This window comes from Ranitomeya imitator, chromosome 2 (genome assembly GCF_032444005.1).
Source record: "Ranitomeya imitator isolate aRanImi1 chromosome 2, aRanImi1.pri, whole genome shotgun sequence".
Classification (NCBI taxonomy): domain Eukaryota; kingdom Metazoa; phylum Chordata; class Amphibia; order Anura; family Dendrobatidae; genus Ranitomeya; species Ranitomeya imitator.
In genome coordinates, this window is record NC_091283.1 from 515,809,322 (window position 1) to 515,827,733 (window position 18,412).

At 40.1% G+C, this 18,412-nt stretch overlaps 1 protein-coding gene across 2 annotated transcripts in view; it reads right to left on the reverse strand.

The window, feature by feature from the left end:
* The window catches only part of SKAP1 (src kinase associated phosphoprotein 1), an 834,367-nt gene that overhangs the window by 583,507 nt on the left and 232,448 nt on the right, over positions 1-18,412 (reverse strand). For both annotated transcript variants that reach the window (XM_069751743.1, XM_069751744.1), the window contains exon 4: positions 8,660-8,773. In XM_069751743.1, the coding sequence (XP_069607844.1) occupies positions 8,660-8,773 (114 nt within the window). The remainder of the gene's footprint in view (positions 1-8,659; positions 8,774-18,412) is intronic.

The window sequence follows — 18,412 nt, forward strand, 5'->3', positions numbered from 1 at the left end:
CTATTTGGTCATGAATTGCCATGGCAAACATCAGGACCGCAAAATCATGATCTGAGGGCACCAATTGGGATAAAGAGGAAGCCCCCACACTCTGTTAACCATTTATAATGATGTAGTCACTATTGACAGCAGCATCTAAGGGGTTAAACAGATTTAGAAGGTGCAAATACTGATCGTGGCTGGTGCAGCAAGTTGTCAGCTATAGTGTACAGCCGACAGATGATGGATTGTCATCTGTATGGGGATACTATTCTCTTATATCTAAGGTCAGTTAAAAGACGTATTGGCGGTCATTAAGGGGTTAAATCCCCCTTTGTCACACCCTTAATTAGATGAAAAACATAAAATATTTATTTTTTTCGATTCTTTGCTGTTGGGCTTACGGTTAGGGGTATGTTAGGGTTAGAATCGGGAGGGAGGTTTCAAAAGTAAAAAAAAAAAAAGACAATATGATGGCTAGTGTTGAACGCAAGTGCTCACTATTCAAGTTCCTCAGGTATGCAAGGAGCATCGCAGATCCCCAAAATGTTCTTTTTTGGGTGTTTAACAGCCGCAAAACATGTGGGGCAGGGACTCGAACATGTCACTCGAATACCCGCGATATTTGGTGCATACCCAAGCACTCGATTCAAACTGGAGTAGCAAGCACTTGCGCTCAACACTAATGAAGACATATTCAATATGACAACCTAATGTTATCACATTCTGTGTCATACCTATGGGTTCAAGATACTCACTAAACCCCTGGATAATATACTTGAGGGGTATGGTTTCCAAATGGGGTCACCTGTGAGGGGTTTTCACTGCACATCAAGGGCTCTCAAAACGCAATATGGCGTGACGTCCACTTATTATTTCAGCAAATTTTACATTCAAGAAGTCAAATGGCGCCATTTCCCTTACGAGCCCTGCCATTCTTCCAAACAGTAGATTTCCTCACACAAATAAAGTATTGGCATACTCAGGAGAAATTGCACAACAAATTTGTCAATTTTCTGCTGTAAACCTTATGAAAATAAAAGATTTGGGGTCTAACGTAAATTTTTGGCAAAAAAAAAAAAATTAAATGTTTATTTTTCCCTTCCACTTTGCTTCCTTTCCTTTGAAGCACCTGGAGGGTTAATAAACTTCTTGAATGAGCACCTTAAAGGAGCAGTTTTTAGAATGGTGTCACTTTTGGGTAATTTCCCTTACATAGACACCTCAAAGTCACTTCAAATGTGATGTGGTCCCTAAAAATAAATAGTTTTATAAATTTTGTTGGAAAGAGGCAAAATCGCAGGTCAACTTTTAATCCTTATAACTTCCTAACCAGGGCTGTGGAGTCGGTAAGCCAAACCTCCGACTCTGACTCCTCAATTTCCATGACACCGACTCCAACTCCACAGCCCTATTCCTAACGAATAAAAATTATGCTTCCAAAATTGTGCTGATGTAAAGTAGACATGTGGGAAATGTTATTTATTAACTATTTTTGTGTGATATAACTCTCCAACTTAAGGGCATAAGAATTAAAAGTTTGAAAATTGTGACATTTTCACCAAATTTGATTTTTTTTTCACAAATAAACGCTATTCATATTGAATACATTTTACCACTATCATTAAGTACAATATGTCACGAAAAAACACAGTCTCAGAACTCAGAATTAGTGGGATCCATTCAAGCGTTCCAGAGTTATAACCTCATAAAGTGACAGTTGGTCAGAATTGTAAAATTTAGCTTGGTCATTAAGGTCAAAATTGGGTCGGTCATTAAGGGGTTAAATCAGCGATCAGCTGGGGAAAAATGCAGGCTCTGAGTTGGAGCCCACATTTAAGTTAAGACACAACATATGACAAATGTACTTTATATGTCGTGAAGAGGTTAAAAGGGTTCTGCAGCAGTAGAAAAAAAACTGAAAAGAAATGTCATTACAAAATTAAGTGTCTAAATACCCTTAATTACTAAATAATTGTTTTGTCTAGGGAGATAATCATTATAGAATGAAAATGGCCACTGTTGTGTTACAAGTGACAGAATCCCATCCTAGAATGTTAGGGCAGGTGCCTGTGAGCATGTGCAGTCGGAAGCGTCGCTTCCTGACTTCAGTTTGCATGAGCAACCTGTATCAAAGCTCATTCAGACAGAGTATCTGCCCGAGTAAAAAAGGATCTTATTATTTTTCAGATAAAATAATTTGTAGGCCAACTCCAATCTTTATGTTAAATTAAGTAAATTATATACATGGTGACTTAAACATGTTTATTTCCTGTTCTGACATATGTCACATTGATGAATAGTATTATCCCACATACTCCTAATGATGGGCAGCAAATGGCAACTTTCTATTTGTATATCTGCAATGTACTGTGCTTTTCATGTGCAAAGTACCAGTCATACCAACCTCAGCCTTTAACCCAGTCACTACTATACCTATTTTACCCAAGTTGACTTTTCCTATAACAGAGGAAAATTTCAGCTGAACTTAGACTGTAAAGTCAGCTTTTTTTTTTTTTAGTAAACCTTTGAATATGTGTACATGACTGACTACGCATTTATACACATATTCAAGACAAAAACTTTTCAAGAGGTGATGGCCAAAAAATATCTAAACTTCATCCAAACATAACTAAGGGAGCCACATGCTGGTCTGTTAGCAAATGATCCTGGGATATTTTTTTCATATATGTGCGAAGACAACATATAAGAAGGCTTTATTTTGACAGTAACAAACCTTGAAATTCCTACAGGATGCCATTACACATGAGCTTGTCCATCATGCCAGACCAACAAGTGAGAAGGGAAGAGAAGATGGACAGAAAATCAGCTCCCGCAGAAAGAGGTCGACTCTGAAGACATGGTTTAACCAGCGGAGTTCAGACAGGTCAAAGTGTGACCGGCTCAGACCTCGGGTGAAAAGTTCACACAGCTGAAGAAAAACCAATATGTCCGGGTAGAAGCTTGCTATACCATTTATTTCAATTTACAACAAACCATGCATATAAAATCTAGATAAATTCCATTCTAATCACATGTAGCTACACAATTTATGCAAACAGATGTCTTTGAGGAGTCTTTTTTTTCCCCCTCCAATACATTCAATGAAGGAAATGACTAAAGGTGGCCAGGGGTTCAAAGACTTCATTAAGAATGTTACGTAATTGCATTCTTTAAAAAAAAAAATGGTTATTTCTGTCGCACTTTTTATAGTTGGCAGTGCACTCCATTAATGGGAATAAAGTACAATCACTCTACAGCCATCCTCGCCTTGAAATACAAAACTTACAAAACAGAAGGCATTAATAAGAAGTGCAAGTATGGTATATAAAATGCTCGATGTAATGTCAAAAACGATAGTGTAGGCATATCTGAGCAGGAGCCTGAACTTTTCTGTTTTTATACTGTTACTCCACGATGTATGTGGCATTATTTTTATGTGCTTGTTAATGATATATCAGATATAGTCATACATAGTCGGTCTTTTGCAATGTAAAGTTACCCAGGAGCAGATTTTTGGCACTAGAAAGCAGAAAACTCAGTTTTGAGGAATCAGGACCTGGCATCACACCGGACATTAGATTTGGTCAAGGTGGTAATAATATGTATGTAATTGCACTAATGAAGGGGTTTTAGACATAGGTAAATATTCTTAAGTCTATGAATGAGAAGGGCATTAAACCAGTTTTTCAATTAAGAAATTAAAAAATTAAAAAAAAAAATGCAAAAAGAAAAAACCTGAGGCATTGACCACACATTACTTCACTCCATGATCACGTAAGATAGCACCACATGAAAAAATATATGACTACCATACTGTAACTATATGATAAAAAAAATACATATATCTTATGTTAGAAGCACAATAGGTTGTAAGCTAAATTCTGTAAGCTATGATCCAGCAAATCTGACTGTATAAGTGAATACTGTATTTCCTTAAGAAATCCTAGGTAGCATGATGGGTTCACAAGCCGATGAAACAATTCAATATAAGATAATAATCTATAATAATCTTTTTATTTTTTTATATAGCGCTAACATATTCCGCAGCGCTTTACATTTTTGCACACATTATCATCACTGTCCCCGATGGGGCTCACAATCTAAATTCCCTATCAGTATGTCTTTGGAATAAAATATATAAAAAAACAAACAAACAAAAAAAACTCAGTTTCAAATGTGCAAGCAATGAAAGACTGATAGTAAACTTGACCTGCCAGTGGTAGCATCCAGCGGCCATTTTTTATCCCTTTTCACCAAAGCCCTCCCTTCTAAATGTGCACGGTCAGGTCATGCATGGACTCGGGTGAAACTCCGTTCACATTTACATACAGGCGGAGTTTCACAAAGAAAGCCCATCTGTTCCCGTCACACAGTACAAATCGAGTGTCACCCAACTTGCTGCTAACGGCAGACTCCTTTCCCATTAGGAAGGGTAGCAAAGATCTGGTTATGGAGTGGCTGATTTGAGTATAAATACCAGAAAGCTAAAGACATTTTACTACAAGCCATAAACCATTTTTTTTTTGCCTTGTATGGCTCTTTCAACCTCTTCTCTTTCAGTCTCCCAACAGGGAATCACAAGGACCAGTCACCTATAAAAAATACATTCTAAAAAGCAAGGTCCTTGGGTAAACAGTATGTGTGCGTGGGTGCAGAGCGGACTGCAGGAACAGACTGGGATAAACACACCATGAACTCTGAACTTTATATGCCCTTCAGTCTAATTAATAGACTTGATGTTATCCCTGTAAGTGATAAAATAAAAAATCTCTTGCAAAACATTACTTTGATGAGGTGAATGCACAGGATGTAGTATGTTGGGATAATGCATTATGTTGGAAGTCTTTTTATGTTTGTTATGTAATATTCATAGATCACATAATAAAGAAAGTCTCTTTCTCCCCTCCAATCAGTTCACCATCTTGCCAATTAAAATAAAAGTTCTTTTCCTTTTATACCAGCTGGCATTATAATAAATGGAATATACAAGGCAAACTTTCTTTTTTTGCTTTTGAGTCATGCTTTTAATTTGCACAAAAAAAGATTTAAATAAACATCTATCAAATCTGGTCCAGTGAAAGAGTTTGGAGAACCACCATAATACAGTGCAGATAGCAGGTGCTTGCCTGTTCCCCATCTGTCTCCCACTCTGGCAATGCCGCAGTATTTCATCCCTCATAAAATTCCCAGTTTTGCAAGCAGGATTTGTTATATCCCAGGGATCATGGCATTGCTTCTTCCTCCAAACCATTGGCCATAGTCGTAACCGCCATCAGCATCAAGTAACAGCTGTAAAGAATTTCTGATATAATTCCAGTATCATCTCACTTTTCAAGAGTGGCAAAACTAAGTGCATATTCCATGAAACAGTGTTCACGGGCTGCATACAAAGTCTCCAGGAAAAAAACAATCTATACAATGTGAAGTGGCTATGTCCAATAGTGAAAAAAACGTTGAAAGACAGTCCGCTTCTTCTATTACAAATTATATAACTACGAGCAGTGAAAAATCCGATGGTGGGAAAGTATAAAGTAGGGAGATGAACAGGGACTGAACCTTGAACTCCATTTACCCTTTGAACTCATTACTTTTACCAGGGCTCAGTGCGCTTTGCTTTTAGACAAATTTCACAACAAGCCGGAACCCTCTCATAGCTCCTCTAAGGGTAAGATATATGTTCATGGGGTTGACCCAATTACCTGCGGCTTCCTTTCTCTGCAAGGTGAAAGCTGCATGTGTGAACATATATTGAACTCTGAACTCTTCGTACCACGTCTTTAGGCTGAAAATTTCCTTTTCATTTTCGGCTCTATTTTCCATGGTAATGTTTCTTGCTGTGACGGAGCAAGTTTGTCCAGCAGCAGGCTACAGAACAAGCTACTTAATAAAACATTTGCTTGAAAAACAGATTGCAGAATGGGTCTCTTTATTGCTCTCCGAGTGCTTTATATTATAATGAAATAATGCATTTTCCTTTTTCCTGACCTGGGTTATTGCCGGCTTGGGGCTATCAGTTACTATGAAGAAGAAACTGACACACGTGTATAAGCCTCTCTGTCTATATTCTCACACAGTGCTGCCCAGCTGACCCATACCATAGCACCCATATTTTGATCTTGATATTCGCCAACTTCACTCGGCATACGTGTTGGAAGAATTGTATTTCGCAGACACAGCAGAATGCATTTTCAGCACCATTAACTTCTGCCACTGCCTCTGGGAAGTACATTAAAATGTTTCTATATACTGGTCCATGTTAATTAAAAAAAAAAAGTGGCAACTTAATTCCATTTTGTTCTTTTTGATGTTGTGTCACAGTTCAAATTAGCTCATTAAAACTAAAGGCAGAACAATTTGGGCTGTACAATCAATGGTTAACAAGGTATTTCTGATGCTGACCAATTGTAGTAGCCAGGTTAATATGTATTTACTGGGTGTCAGACTCTTATCATGGAATGGCTTCTCGCTTCATTAAATGATGTGCCTGCTATTTAACAGATGAAATGGCTTTATTATTCCATGGAGATCCCAGAAGAATTCCTAAAAATGCCCAAGGGGTTTGTACCCCGGCGCTGAGGAAAAAGATGTTTTTTCAATACAAAGCAAAGATTGGAAATATGAAGACAGAGGCTCCTTATTCTCAATACGGGGAGATTTGTATGTTTTTAAGCAGCAATGTGCAAAGAAAGACGGTAATTTATGGAGCTACTGATGGAAGAGGACGGTTTCTCACTTAAATGCCTTATCTGCAGCAGGAACAACCTTTAGCCAGCTGCTGAACCTAAAACTTTACAGGGGTGATAATGTTTTGGAGAAATTTGTCAGAGCCCCCACTGATACAATCGGTCTGAGGGGCCCTTGTGAAGCAAAGGCTGAATAACGTCTCCTTTGCAGCCATTCATTTTCTTAATGAACAAGGTGCTATTAGCCTGAAAGGATAGACCTGGTTTCAGGAAAGAATTAAACACTCTGCCACAGATGCTCCAACATTTAAGGACAGCAAGAACAGCAACACAATAAATATACAAAACCATGTCACAAGCAAGTAGTGATTAATCCACATGTACATACATCTATGCAAGCTGAAGGCGCTAACAAAAAAAATTACCGGAAGCCTGATTTCTTTAGAAGCTACAATAGGATGAGAGTACCAACGCAAATCACTAGATTGTACGGTTCACGGGATAGAAACGCCACAACAACATTGTAAACAATAGTTTATAACTAGTATGTAATAAATAGCGGAGCCAATCCCAGCAGCCAGGTAGAGGGAACTAGGCACCGACAGCTAATTTTTTGTTTCTTTTCGAAGGACATTTATGAAAATGTTGGGTCACTACTAAAAAGTTCCCGATTTATCAAGGAGACAAGCATAGATCAAAACACAGAAAAAGTGGCAAGAATGTGTAATCTCCTGTATATTTACACTCCAGTTGTATCGCTTAAACCAGTCCGATAAGCAGAGGTTCCTGCTCCCCTCTGCCTAATGCTTCCTATTACATAGGGAACTTAATTGGAAGAGATGTAGATCTGTGATAAGGCAGTGGATTTTTATCAAATATAACAAAGTAAATGGGGGGGGGGGGGGACCTAATTTTTCATGTACATTGTGGCTAGGTACAAATAGTCTATTTAAACGTTGCAATGCATTGTTACTACTGAATGGAGGTTAATGTGATTTTTCCAGAGAAATTGTACAGAACGTAGCACCTTTTCTTTTAAGTTTTGGCCGTTTGAGAAAGACAATTAGGATTATCATAAAGACTAACAATAAAATATTGCAGATTAAAAACCCGGTTTAAAAATTTATATTATAGTTTTATTCCCTAAAGAAACTAGAATGTTTCACAGATAATAAAAGACTCAAAGTGACGGGTTTTTTATCCTATAAATATAGGCATTACTTTTTAGGAAGCATGCAGTTTTCCCCACGTCCACAAGGGGGCAATGCATCTCTTGTTCTCTGCTAAATAAAACTACCTCCACTGAGTTTAGTGTTTGTCAAATTAAAAAAAAAAAAAATCAGCAACTTGTTTTTAAAGCATTAAAAATAAGCACAGACACGTCAGGACCCCAGGCAATGTGCCTTTTTACTTGCCATTTATGGGGTATAAAAACCAAATTCATTCACTTCTCATTCACTGCCGTATACTAAACAACTTCAATTATGTGCTTGATGCTCGTAATTAAAGAGCCACTTTCACCATGTAACGCAACCCAGATAGCAGTGCAAATGGGAACACGCAGCTAGAGCTGACATCTGGATGGCCGGTTGGTGAAGTGTTATTTTTGTACCATTTTTAATTTTTAGCACCTCAGTCATTAAAAGATTATCCAACTGACGAAGAAATCGTAACCCATACTGTACACTAACGCTAGGGCAAGTAGCGCCAGGATGAGTGGAACACCTCCTCTCCCCGGTTTTCTCTTATTCTCTCAAACCTAAATAAGAACGCAATAAATCCGCAGAAATATTGTCACAGACACCTCTAAAGGCCGTATTTTTTATGTACATAAAACTGTTTAACGCTAAAGTCTGGCTGTGATACAATAGCATTTTTATACACTTTTATATAGAATCAACATTTTATGTATGGCAAATACTGCTTTTCTATGTAAATGACCAGAAGGAAGCAGGATATGCAAGTTTTATCTATACAACCCACATGTCACTTACCTTCATCCAGGTAATCAGAGGGAAGAGAGACCTCGTCAGAAGCCGTGCCATGACTCAGGCTACGATCATCATCATAAACGTCCTGCCCTAGTGCGGCTGTGTCCGCTTCATCATCTAAGAGAAATATCATAGAACATTACTTATAACAGGCACATTATCTGCATCTGGCTTTGGTAATACTTCTATTTACTTCAAGTTATTCCATGGCATTGTGCCCACATTATAACCACTCATGTCAGACCTGCCACATGAAGCTCTTATTACTCCCGCTCTCCAGCACATTAAAAACACTGACATTTAGAAGGTAAAACACACAAAGCAAGGGAATATTTTTTGCGATGAATCCACGCATCTAAGTGCACATTATGCTTTTTTTTGTACATAATGGACTCTTAGGTCAGGCTCACACAAAATACCTGTACTTATTGGTGGCAATAGTCTACTTTTTGGAAAAAAATGTGACAGAAAAAATAAATAAAAAGGTAAACTGTTTCACATATCCTCATGAACATGTAGTGTATATTTATACCTTGCTACAGATCATCCCCACAGAGCATGAACTAAGACAGCGAGAATGCTAAAAATCTACAATTTTTTAGAAATCTTTAGATTTGACATTTTAATCAGATAAGTGAGCATGTAGAGGATTGCAATACAAATTAAAGCCTGCAGGTGGCTTCAGAGATAACAGCATATACACCATGGTCCTAGCTAAATGAGGAGACATGGTCCCATACACAGGCTGACATGAAAACACACAACTGTTCTTTATGCCGTCTCATTCTCCTTTAAATTCCCATGAAGAATGGTGGATAAACTGGATTTAAGGTCATAACAATGTGAAAATATTACTTTACACACATTACAGTGGTGATCCATCTATTCCAAGGCGAGAAGGCATATGAGCTGCTCCATTGACTGTAATGTGGTGGACACGTATACAAGTCATTTCGTAACATGGTTATCACATCATCAATCTGAGCCAAAGACACCCATCACAGTTTATTAACCAGTGAGATAATTTTCTATAGTAATGTGATCATGAATATCCATTTACTGCAGGAATAACATAACGGATGCAATACAAGAGACATTATCCCTGGCATGCCTCATACATCCAAGCTAAGATGACAGCTGAGAACCTGCTCAAGTGATCAAGTTCTCACTGGAGCACAAACCTTGGGTGACAGGTCTGGCAACTGGTGCTTCTGTAATTAGATGGCGAGAGACTCTAAGAGAGCCAATATAAGGGAGGTAGTGAGGTCCGCTGGGGACATGGTCAGCCACAGTCCTAGTCGCACAGTTACTAGACATCACAAATAATTCCTTCATTAATTAGCTGCCTTGCTCCTGACGTCCAAAGAGATCTATATCTTACAGTAAAAGCAATATAATTAGCTGAACACTCTGGACCAATCTATTCAACTTTGCTGGCTTCTAACACTGCAGCTCTACTACAAACTGCAGCTGGCACCTCATCCTGGATAATAAGTGCAGCACGAATAGGAAGGCATGCACAGGATGCAAAAGCGGTTGTCTTCCTGCACATCAGCATAGAGGATACAACCCCGTCATATTTGGAAAACAACATAGGACATGTGGGACATAACGGCACTTTTAGATTATGTTTGTTATTCAACATCTTAAAATAGTGTTGCCTTATTGCACACACTGATTATATTCCATATCATGTATGAATGTGGTGAAACACCAAAATATAGTTCAGTACTGCCGCCAGATGATCATTTTTTTTGTTGTTTCAGTGTTTTCATATCTGCTTCCCCCATTGCAAATACAAATAACAATTTGTTATATGAATTCTGTAATATGAATTCATTTTTTTAAGCTCACTTGACTTCTAAGCAGTGTACAGAGTTATGGCAACTTCACTGTGGAAACGTTAGCGATATGATGTGTTTGTGGGCTTCACATAGGCAGCTATGCATCACTATCAAAAAAGCTGCTGTGTCCTTGACAGTGGACAGTCTCTTACAATTATGTGGGGGAGAAAAGTGACAACTGTTTAAGCCCATTACACACTCATTGCTGTGGACGTCTAGAGGTAGTTGTGAACGAGAGAAAAGACACATTGAATTGCAGCCTTATCAGGATATTGCTGCAATGGCCAAGCGGCAAAAATATTAAAGTTAGGAAATGTTTAGAATTCAAAGGATTGGTAGTTTTGTATTGACAAAAGGGACAACACTTTAGGCCGGAGTCACACAACCGTATAATGCAGACGAGTGCTATACTACAAAAAAATCACATAGCACTTGAGAGCTGCCCCATAGATTAACATCATCCGTTGTTTTCTCGGCGGTATTATACGTGTGAGTGAAATCACAGCATTTTGCGATTGTCCGTGTATCTCAGCCAAGACTCGCCAATGAAAGTCTATGGGTGCGAGAAAAACTCGCACACCACACGGACCATCAGCAAGACTTGCGAGAAATAAGCACAATTGTCCTTTTAAAAAAAGCAGGTAATTCATTGCGGTGTACAGTAAAATCACACTGACAGCTTACAATAGAATAAAATAAATGTAAACACATAGCATAGCATACCAGGCATTGCCTGGGCATAGTAAATATCTGTGGTTAGTTATAGCACCTCACTTCTCTTTTTTTCCCATCACGCCTCTCATTTTCCCCCTCACACCTCTCATTTTCCCCCTCACTCCTCTTATTTTCCCCCTAACACTTGTCATTTTGACCTCACATCTGTCATTTTCCGATCACTCCACTATTTTCCCTCACTCCTCTCATTTTGCACTCACACCCCTCATTTTCACCTCACATTTCCCCCTCAGTATATACATGTTTGTCATCTCCCTTATATATAGTATACACCTGTATGTCATCTCCTGTATATAGTATATGCCTGTATGTCATCTCCCCTGTAAATAGTATATACCTGCTGTATGTCATCTCCTCCTGTATATAGTATGTACGTATGTACCTGTATGTCATCTTCTCCTGTATATATTATATACCTGTGTGTCATCTCCCCTGTATATAGTATATACCTGTGTGACATCTCCCCTCCCCTGTATATAGTATATACCTGTGTGTCATCTCCCCTGTATATAGTATGTACCTGTATGTCATCTCCCCAGTATATAGTATATACCAGTGTGTCATCTCATCCTGTATATAGTATATACCTGTATGTCATCTCCTCCTGTATATAGTATATACCTGTGTCATCTCCTCCTGTATATAGTATATACCTGTGTGTCATCTCCCCTGTATATGGTATATACCTGTGAGTCATCTCCTCCTGTATACAGTATATACATGTGTGTCATCTCCCCTGAATATAGTATATACATGTGTCTTTTCCCCTGTATATAGTATATACATGTATCTTTTCCCCTGTATATAGTATATACCTGTATGTCATCTCCCCTGTATATAGTATATACCTGTGTCTCATCTCCTCCTGTATACAGTATATACCTGTGAGTCATCTCCTCCTGTATATAGTATATACTTGTGTGTCATCTCCCTTGTATATAGTATATACCTGTGTGTCATCTCCCCTGTATATAGTATATACCTGTGTGTCATCTCCCCTGTATATAGTATGTACCTGTGTCATCTCCCCTGTATATAGTATATACCAGTGTGTCATCTCCTCCTGTATAGTATATACCTGTATGTCAACTCCTGTATATAGTATACATGTGTCATCTCCCCTGTATATAGTATATACCTGTGTGTCATCTCCCCTGTATACAGTATGTACCTGTATGTCATCTCCCCTGTATATAGTATATACCAGTGTGTCATCTCCTCCTGTATAGTATATACCTGTATGTCAACTCCTCCTGTATATAGTATATACCTGTGTCATCTCCCCTGTATATAGTATATACCTGTGTGTCATCTTCACTGTATATAGTATATACCTGTGTGTCATCTCTTCCTCCATATAGTATATACCTGTGTGTCATCTCCCCTGTATATATATACCAGTGTGTCATCTCCTCCTGCATATAGTATATACCTGTGTGTCATCTCCCCTGTATATAGTATATACCAGTGTGTCATCTCCTCCTGTATATAGTATATACCTGTGTGTCATCTCTCCTGTAAATAGTATATATCTGTGTGTCATCTCCTCTGTATATAGTATATATCTGTATGTCATCTCCTCCTGTATTAGACCGCGTTCAAACGTTATTTGGTCAGTATTTTTACCTCAGTATTTGTAAGCTAAATTGGCAGCCTGATAACTCCCCAGCCAACAGGAAGCCCTCCCAGTATATATTAGCTCACACATACACATAATAGACAGGTCATGTGACTGACGGCTGCCGTATTTCCTATATGGTACAGTTGTTGCTCTTGTAGTTTGTCTGCTTATTAATCAGATTTTTATTTTTGAAGGATAATACCAGACTTGTGTGTGTTTTAGGGCGAGTTTCATGTGTCAGGTTGTGTGTGTTGAGTTGCATGTGGCGACATGCATGTAGCGACTTTTGTGAGATGAGTTTTGTGTGGCGACATGCGTGTAGCAACTTTTTGTGTGTCGAGTTGCATGTGACAGGTTAGTGTAGCAAGTTGTGTGCAGCAAGTTTTGCGCATGGCGAGTTTTGCACGTGGCGAGTTTCATGTGTGGTGCGTTTTGAGTTTGTGCAAGTTTTGTGAGGCAACTTTTGTGCATGTGTCAATTTTTCCGTGTGTGCAAGTTTTGCATGTGGCGAGTTTTCCATGAGGTGAGTTTTGCACGTGTGGCGAGTTTTGCGTGAGCCTAGTTTTGCATGTGGCGAGTTTTGCACGTGGCGAGTTTTGAGTGGCGACTTTTGTGTTTCGACTTTTATGTGGCGAGGTTGGTGTATGTGTGGTGAAATGTGTGCTGAGGGTGGTATATGTGTTCAAGCACGTGGTAGTGTGTGGCACATTTTGTGTGTGTTCGTATCCCCGCGTGTGGCGAGTATCCCATGTCGGGGCACCACCTTAGCAACTGTACGGTGTATACTCTTTGGCGCCATCGCTCTCACTCTTTAAGTCCCCCTAGATCACATCTGGCAGCTGTCAATTTGCCTATGCTCTCGGGGTCCAGACGTGTGACTGTGCAAAATTTTGTGGCTGTAGCTGTGACGCCTCCAACACTTTTCCTTTCACTTTTCACAAATTATGTAGATAGGAGCAAAATTGTTTGGTGAATTGGAACGTGCGGAGTTAAAATTTCGCTTCACAACATAGCCTATGACGCTCTCGGAGTCCAGAAGTGTGACTGTGCAAAATGTTGTGGCTGTAGCTGCGACGGTGCAGATGCCAATGACAGACATACACAGATACACACACACATTCAGCTTTATATAATATATATATATATCATGTTCCATATTATTATGCAAATTAGATTTAAGTGTCAAAGATTTACCATATTTTTCGGATTATAAGACACACCCCAAATTTTGAGGACAAAAATAAAAAAATATTTTTTAATAAATTGGTGGTGATTCTTATAATCCTTGCATCTTATTGCTTACCGAGGGTGGTGGCTGCAGTGAAGCGGGGTTCCAGGGTCGCTGCTGGAGGAGGCAGGAGTGGGGTGATGCTCCAGGCCGCAGGCAGGGATGAGGGGGGGGCTCTGATGTGTGGCGCGCTGCTGCGGGGTGTCTCCGGTGCCCAGCGGTGCTGCGTGGGTGTCCGACGCTGCCCGGGGCTCTACCGAAATTTTGCGACAGGCCAGAGCCCCGGCACTTCCAGGGTTCCACGTGAGCTGGTCTCTGGGAATATGGCTGTGCATGTGCTGATGGTGATCTCGGGATCAAGATCTCAAGAGATGAGATTTCATCTCTCGCGATCTTTATGCCGAGATCACCATCAGCGCATGCGCCGCCCCCGGTGGAACCCTGGAAATGTCGGGACTCTGGCCTGTCGCAAAATGTCAGCAGAGCCCTGGGCAGCGCCGAACACCCACGCAGCACCGCTGGGCACCGGAGACACCCGCAGCAACGGCCAGCAACTGCAGGGCACCCGGAGACACCCCCCAAGTAAGGCATGTTCGCTTTCTAACACGCACCCCCATTTTCCCCCCAAGTTTGGGGGGAAAAAGTGCGTCTTACAAAGCGAAAAATCAGGTAATTGTTTTGTTTTTCAAATAAACTCGTGGATGGTATTGTGTCTCAGGGCTCAATGGATCACTGAAATCAATCCACGTGTGATAATTAGTTTTGCAGGTGATTCTAATTAAAGGAAAACTACTTACGGGTATGTGCACACGTTGCGGATTACATTGCGGATTTTTCCGTGCAGATTTACTGTGGATTTTGTGCAATTTTTGTGGGATTTCACCTGGGTTTTTACACCTGCGGATTCCTACTCTAGAATAGGTGTAAAACGCTGCGAAATCCGCACAAAGAATTGACATGCTGTGGAAAATAAAGCACTGCGTTTCTGCACGGAAATTTCTGCAGCATGTGCACTGCGGATTTGGTTTTTCATAGGTTAATATGGTACTGTACAACGCATGGAAAACTGCTGCGAATCCGCAGGGCCAAATCTGCTGCGGATCCACAGCCAAATCCGCAACATGTGCACATACCCTAAGGGCAAGTGCACACGTTGCGGATTTGGCTGCAGATCCGCAGCGGATTGGCCATGTACCATGTAAACCTATGGAAAACAAAATCCGCAGTTCACATGCTGCGGAAAAAAAGACGCGGAAACGCTGTGTTGTTTATTCCGCAGCATGTCAATTCTTTGTGCGGATTCCGCAGCAGTTTACACCTGCTCCTCAATAGGAATCCGCAGGTGGAATCCGCACAAAAACAGCTGAAAAATCTCAGTAGTTCTGCAGTAAATCTGCATAATAATTTGGAACGTGGTGTATATACAGTACAGACCAAAAGTTTGGACACACCTTCTCATTTAAAGATTTTTCTGCATTTTCATGACTATGAAAATTGTGCATTCACACTGAAGGCATCAAAACCATGAATTAACACATGAGGAATTATATACTTAACAAAAAAGTGTGAAGCAACTGAAAATATGTCTTATATTCTAGGTTCTTCAAAGTAGCCACCTTTTGCTTTCATGACTGCTTTGCACACTATTGGCATTCTCTTTATGAGCTTCAAGAGGTAGTCACCGGAAATGGTCTTCCAACAATCTTGAAGGAGTTTCTAGAGATGCTTAGCACTTGTTGGCTCTTTTGCCTTCACTCTGCGGTCCAGATCACCCCAAACCATCTCGATTGGGTTCAGGTCTGGTGACTGTGGAGGCCAGGTCATCTGGCGTAGCACCCCATCACTCTCCTTCTTGGTCAAATAGCCCTTACAAAGCCTGGAGGTGTGTGTTTGGGGTCATTGTCCTGTTGAAAAATAAATGATCGTCCAACTAAAGGCAAACCAGATGGAATAGCATGCTGCTGCAAGATGCTGTGGTAACCATGCTGCTTCAGTATGCCTTCAATTTTGAATAAATCCCCAACAGTGTCACCAGCAAAGCACCTCCACACCATCACACCTCCTCCTCCATGCTTCACGGTGGGAACCAGGCATGTAGAGTCCATCAGTTCACCTTTTCTGTGTCGCATAAAGACACGGTGGTTGGAACCAAAGATCGCAAATTTGGACTCATCAGACCAAAGCACAGATTTCAACTGGTCTAATGTCCATTCCTTGTGTTCTTTAGCCCAAACAAGTCTTTTCTGCTTGTTGCCTGTCTTTAGCAGTTGTTTCCTAGCAGATATTTTACCATGAAGGCCTGCTGCACAAAGTCTCCTCTTAACAGTTGTTGTAGAGATGTGTCTGCTGCTAGAACTCTGTGTGTCATTGACCTGGTCTCTAATCTGAGCTGCTGTTAACCTGCGATTTCTGAGGCTGGTGACTCGGATAAACTTATCCTCAGAAGCAGAGGTGACTCTTGGTCTTCATTTCCTGACGCAGTCCTCATGTAAGCCAGTTTCTTTGTAGCGCTTGATGGTTTTTGCAACTGCACTTGGGGACACTTTCAAAGTTTTCCCAATTTTTCGGACTGACTGACCTTCATTTCTTAAAGGGACACTGTCACCTGAATTTGGAGGGAACAATCTTCAGTCATGGAGGCTGGGTTTTTGGGTTTTTTATTCACTCTTTCCTTACCCGCTGGCTGCATGCTCGCTGTAATATTGGATTGAAGTTCATTCTCTGTCCTGCGTAGTACATGCCTACACAATTCAATCTTGCCTTGCGCAGGCGTGTACTATGGAGGACAGAGAATGAACTTCAATCTAATATTGTAGCCAGCATGCAGCCAGCGGATAAGGAAAGGGTGAATCAAAAACCCCAAAACCCTGCCTCCATGGCTGAAGATTGTTCCCTCCAAATTCAGGTGACAGTGTCCCTTTAAAGTAATTATGGCCACTCGTTTTTCTTTACTTAGCTGCTTTTTTCTTGCCATAATACAAATTCTAACAGTCTATTCAGTAGGACTATCAACTGTGTATCCAACAGACTTCTGCACAACACAACTGATGGTCCCAACCCCATTTATAAGGCAAGAAATCCCACTTATTAAACCTGACAAGGCACACCTGTGAAGTGAAAAACAATTCCGGTGACTACCTTTTGAAGCTCATCAAGAGAATGCCAAGAGTGTGCAAAGCAGTCAACAAAGCAAAAGGTGGCTACTTTGAAGAACCTAGAATTTAAGACATATTTTCAGTTGTTTCACACCTTTTTGTTAAGTATATAATTCATCATGTGTTAATTCACAGTTTTGATGCCTTCAGTGTGAATTTACATTTTTCATAGTCATGAAAATACAGAAAAATCTTTAAATTAGGTGTGTCCAAACTTTTGGTCTGTAGTGTTAGTGTGTGTGAGTGTGTGTGTGTGTGTGTGTGTGTGTGTGTGTGTGTGTGTGTGTGTGTGTATATATATATATATATATATATATTACACACACACCTATACTATGTGTAGACATTTATTTTATCTATTCTATTGTAAGTTGTCAGTGTGATTTTACTGTACACCCCACTGAATTGCCGGCTTTTCTATAGGACACCGATGCGATGTCTCGCAAGTCACACTGATGGTCTGTGTGGTGTGCAAGTTTTTCTTGCACCCGGCATTGGCTTATTTCGGTGGTAATACGGTGATTTTGTACGCATGCGTAATACGGGCGAGAAAACAACGGATGATGGGAGCTGCCCCATAGATTAACATTGGTCTGAGTGCTATGCGATTTTTTTTCACGTAGCACTCGTCCGTATTACGACCCAGTGTGCCTCTGGCCTCATTCTCTGACTGCTCATGTACTGTATCATATCCCCTTTTCCAAAGTTCAGTCCAAGGCCCCCTCCTCAGCTCCCTATACAAACCACCAGCAGATTTGGTTTCCAGTAACAGGTCTGCAACTAAAAATCTGTTTGATTATTTTCACCTAATTTCCATGTATTTTGGTGTCCTGAAAACGAAAAAAAATATTGAAAAAAATCCTGGACATCAGGATTTGCCACAAAATGCAAAATTCTCTTCACATTTAGTATATTTTTCTCAATTTTTGGAATTTTTTTTATCTTAGGGTCTTGAAAGTCAAAATTACTATTAATTAATTCACATCAATGCATTGAAGATATACAAGACCCTGACTACAAAAAAATCATCAGACGAATGCTGAAAGCATTTCAAGCTTTAGGTTGCCTGATGTATTTGAAAGAGCATTTCCTCCATTCCCACCTTGACAACTTTCCTGAAAATTTGGGAGCTGGGAGTGAAGAGCAAGGTGAACGATTCCACCAGGACATTAA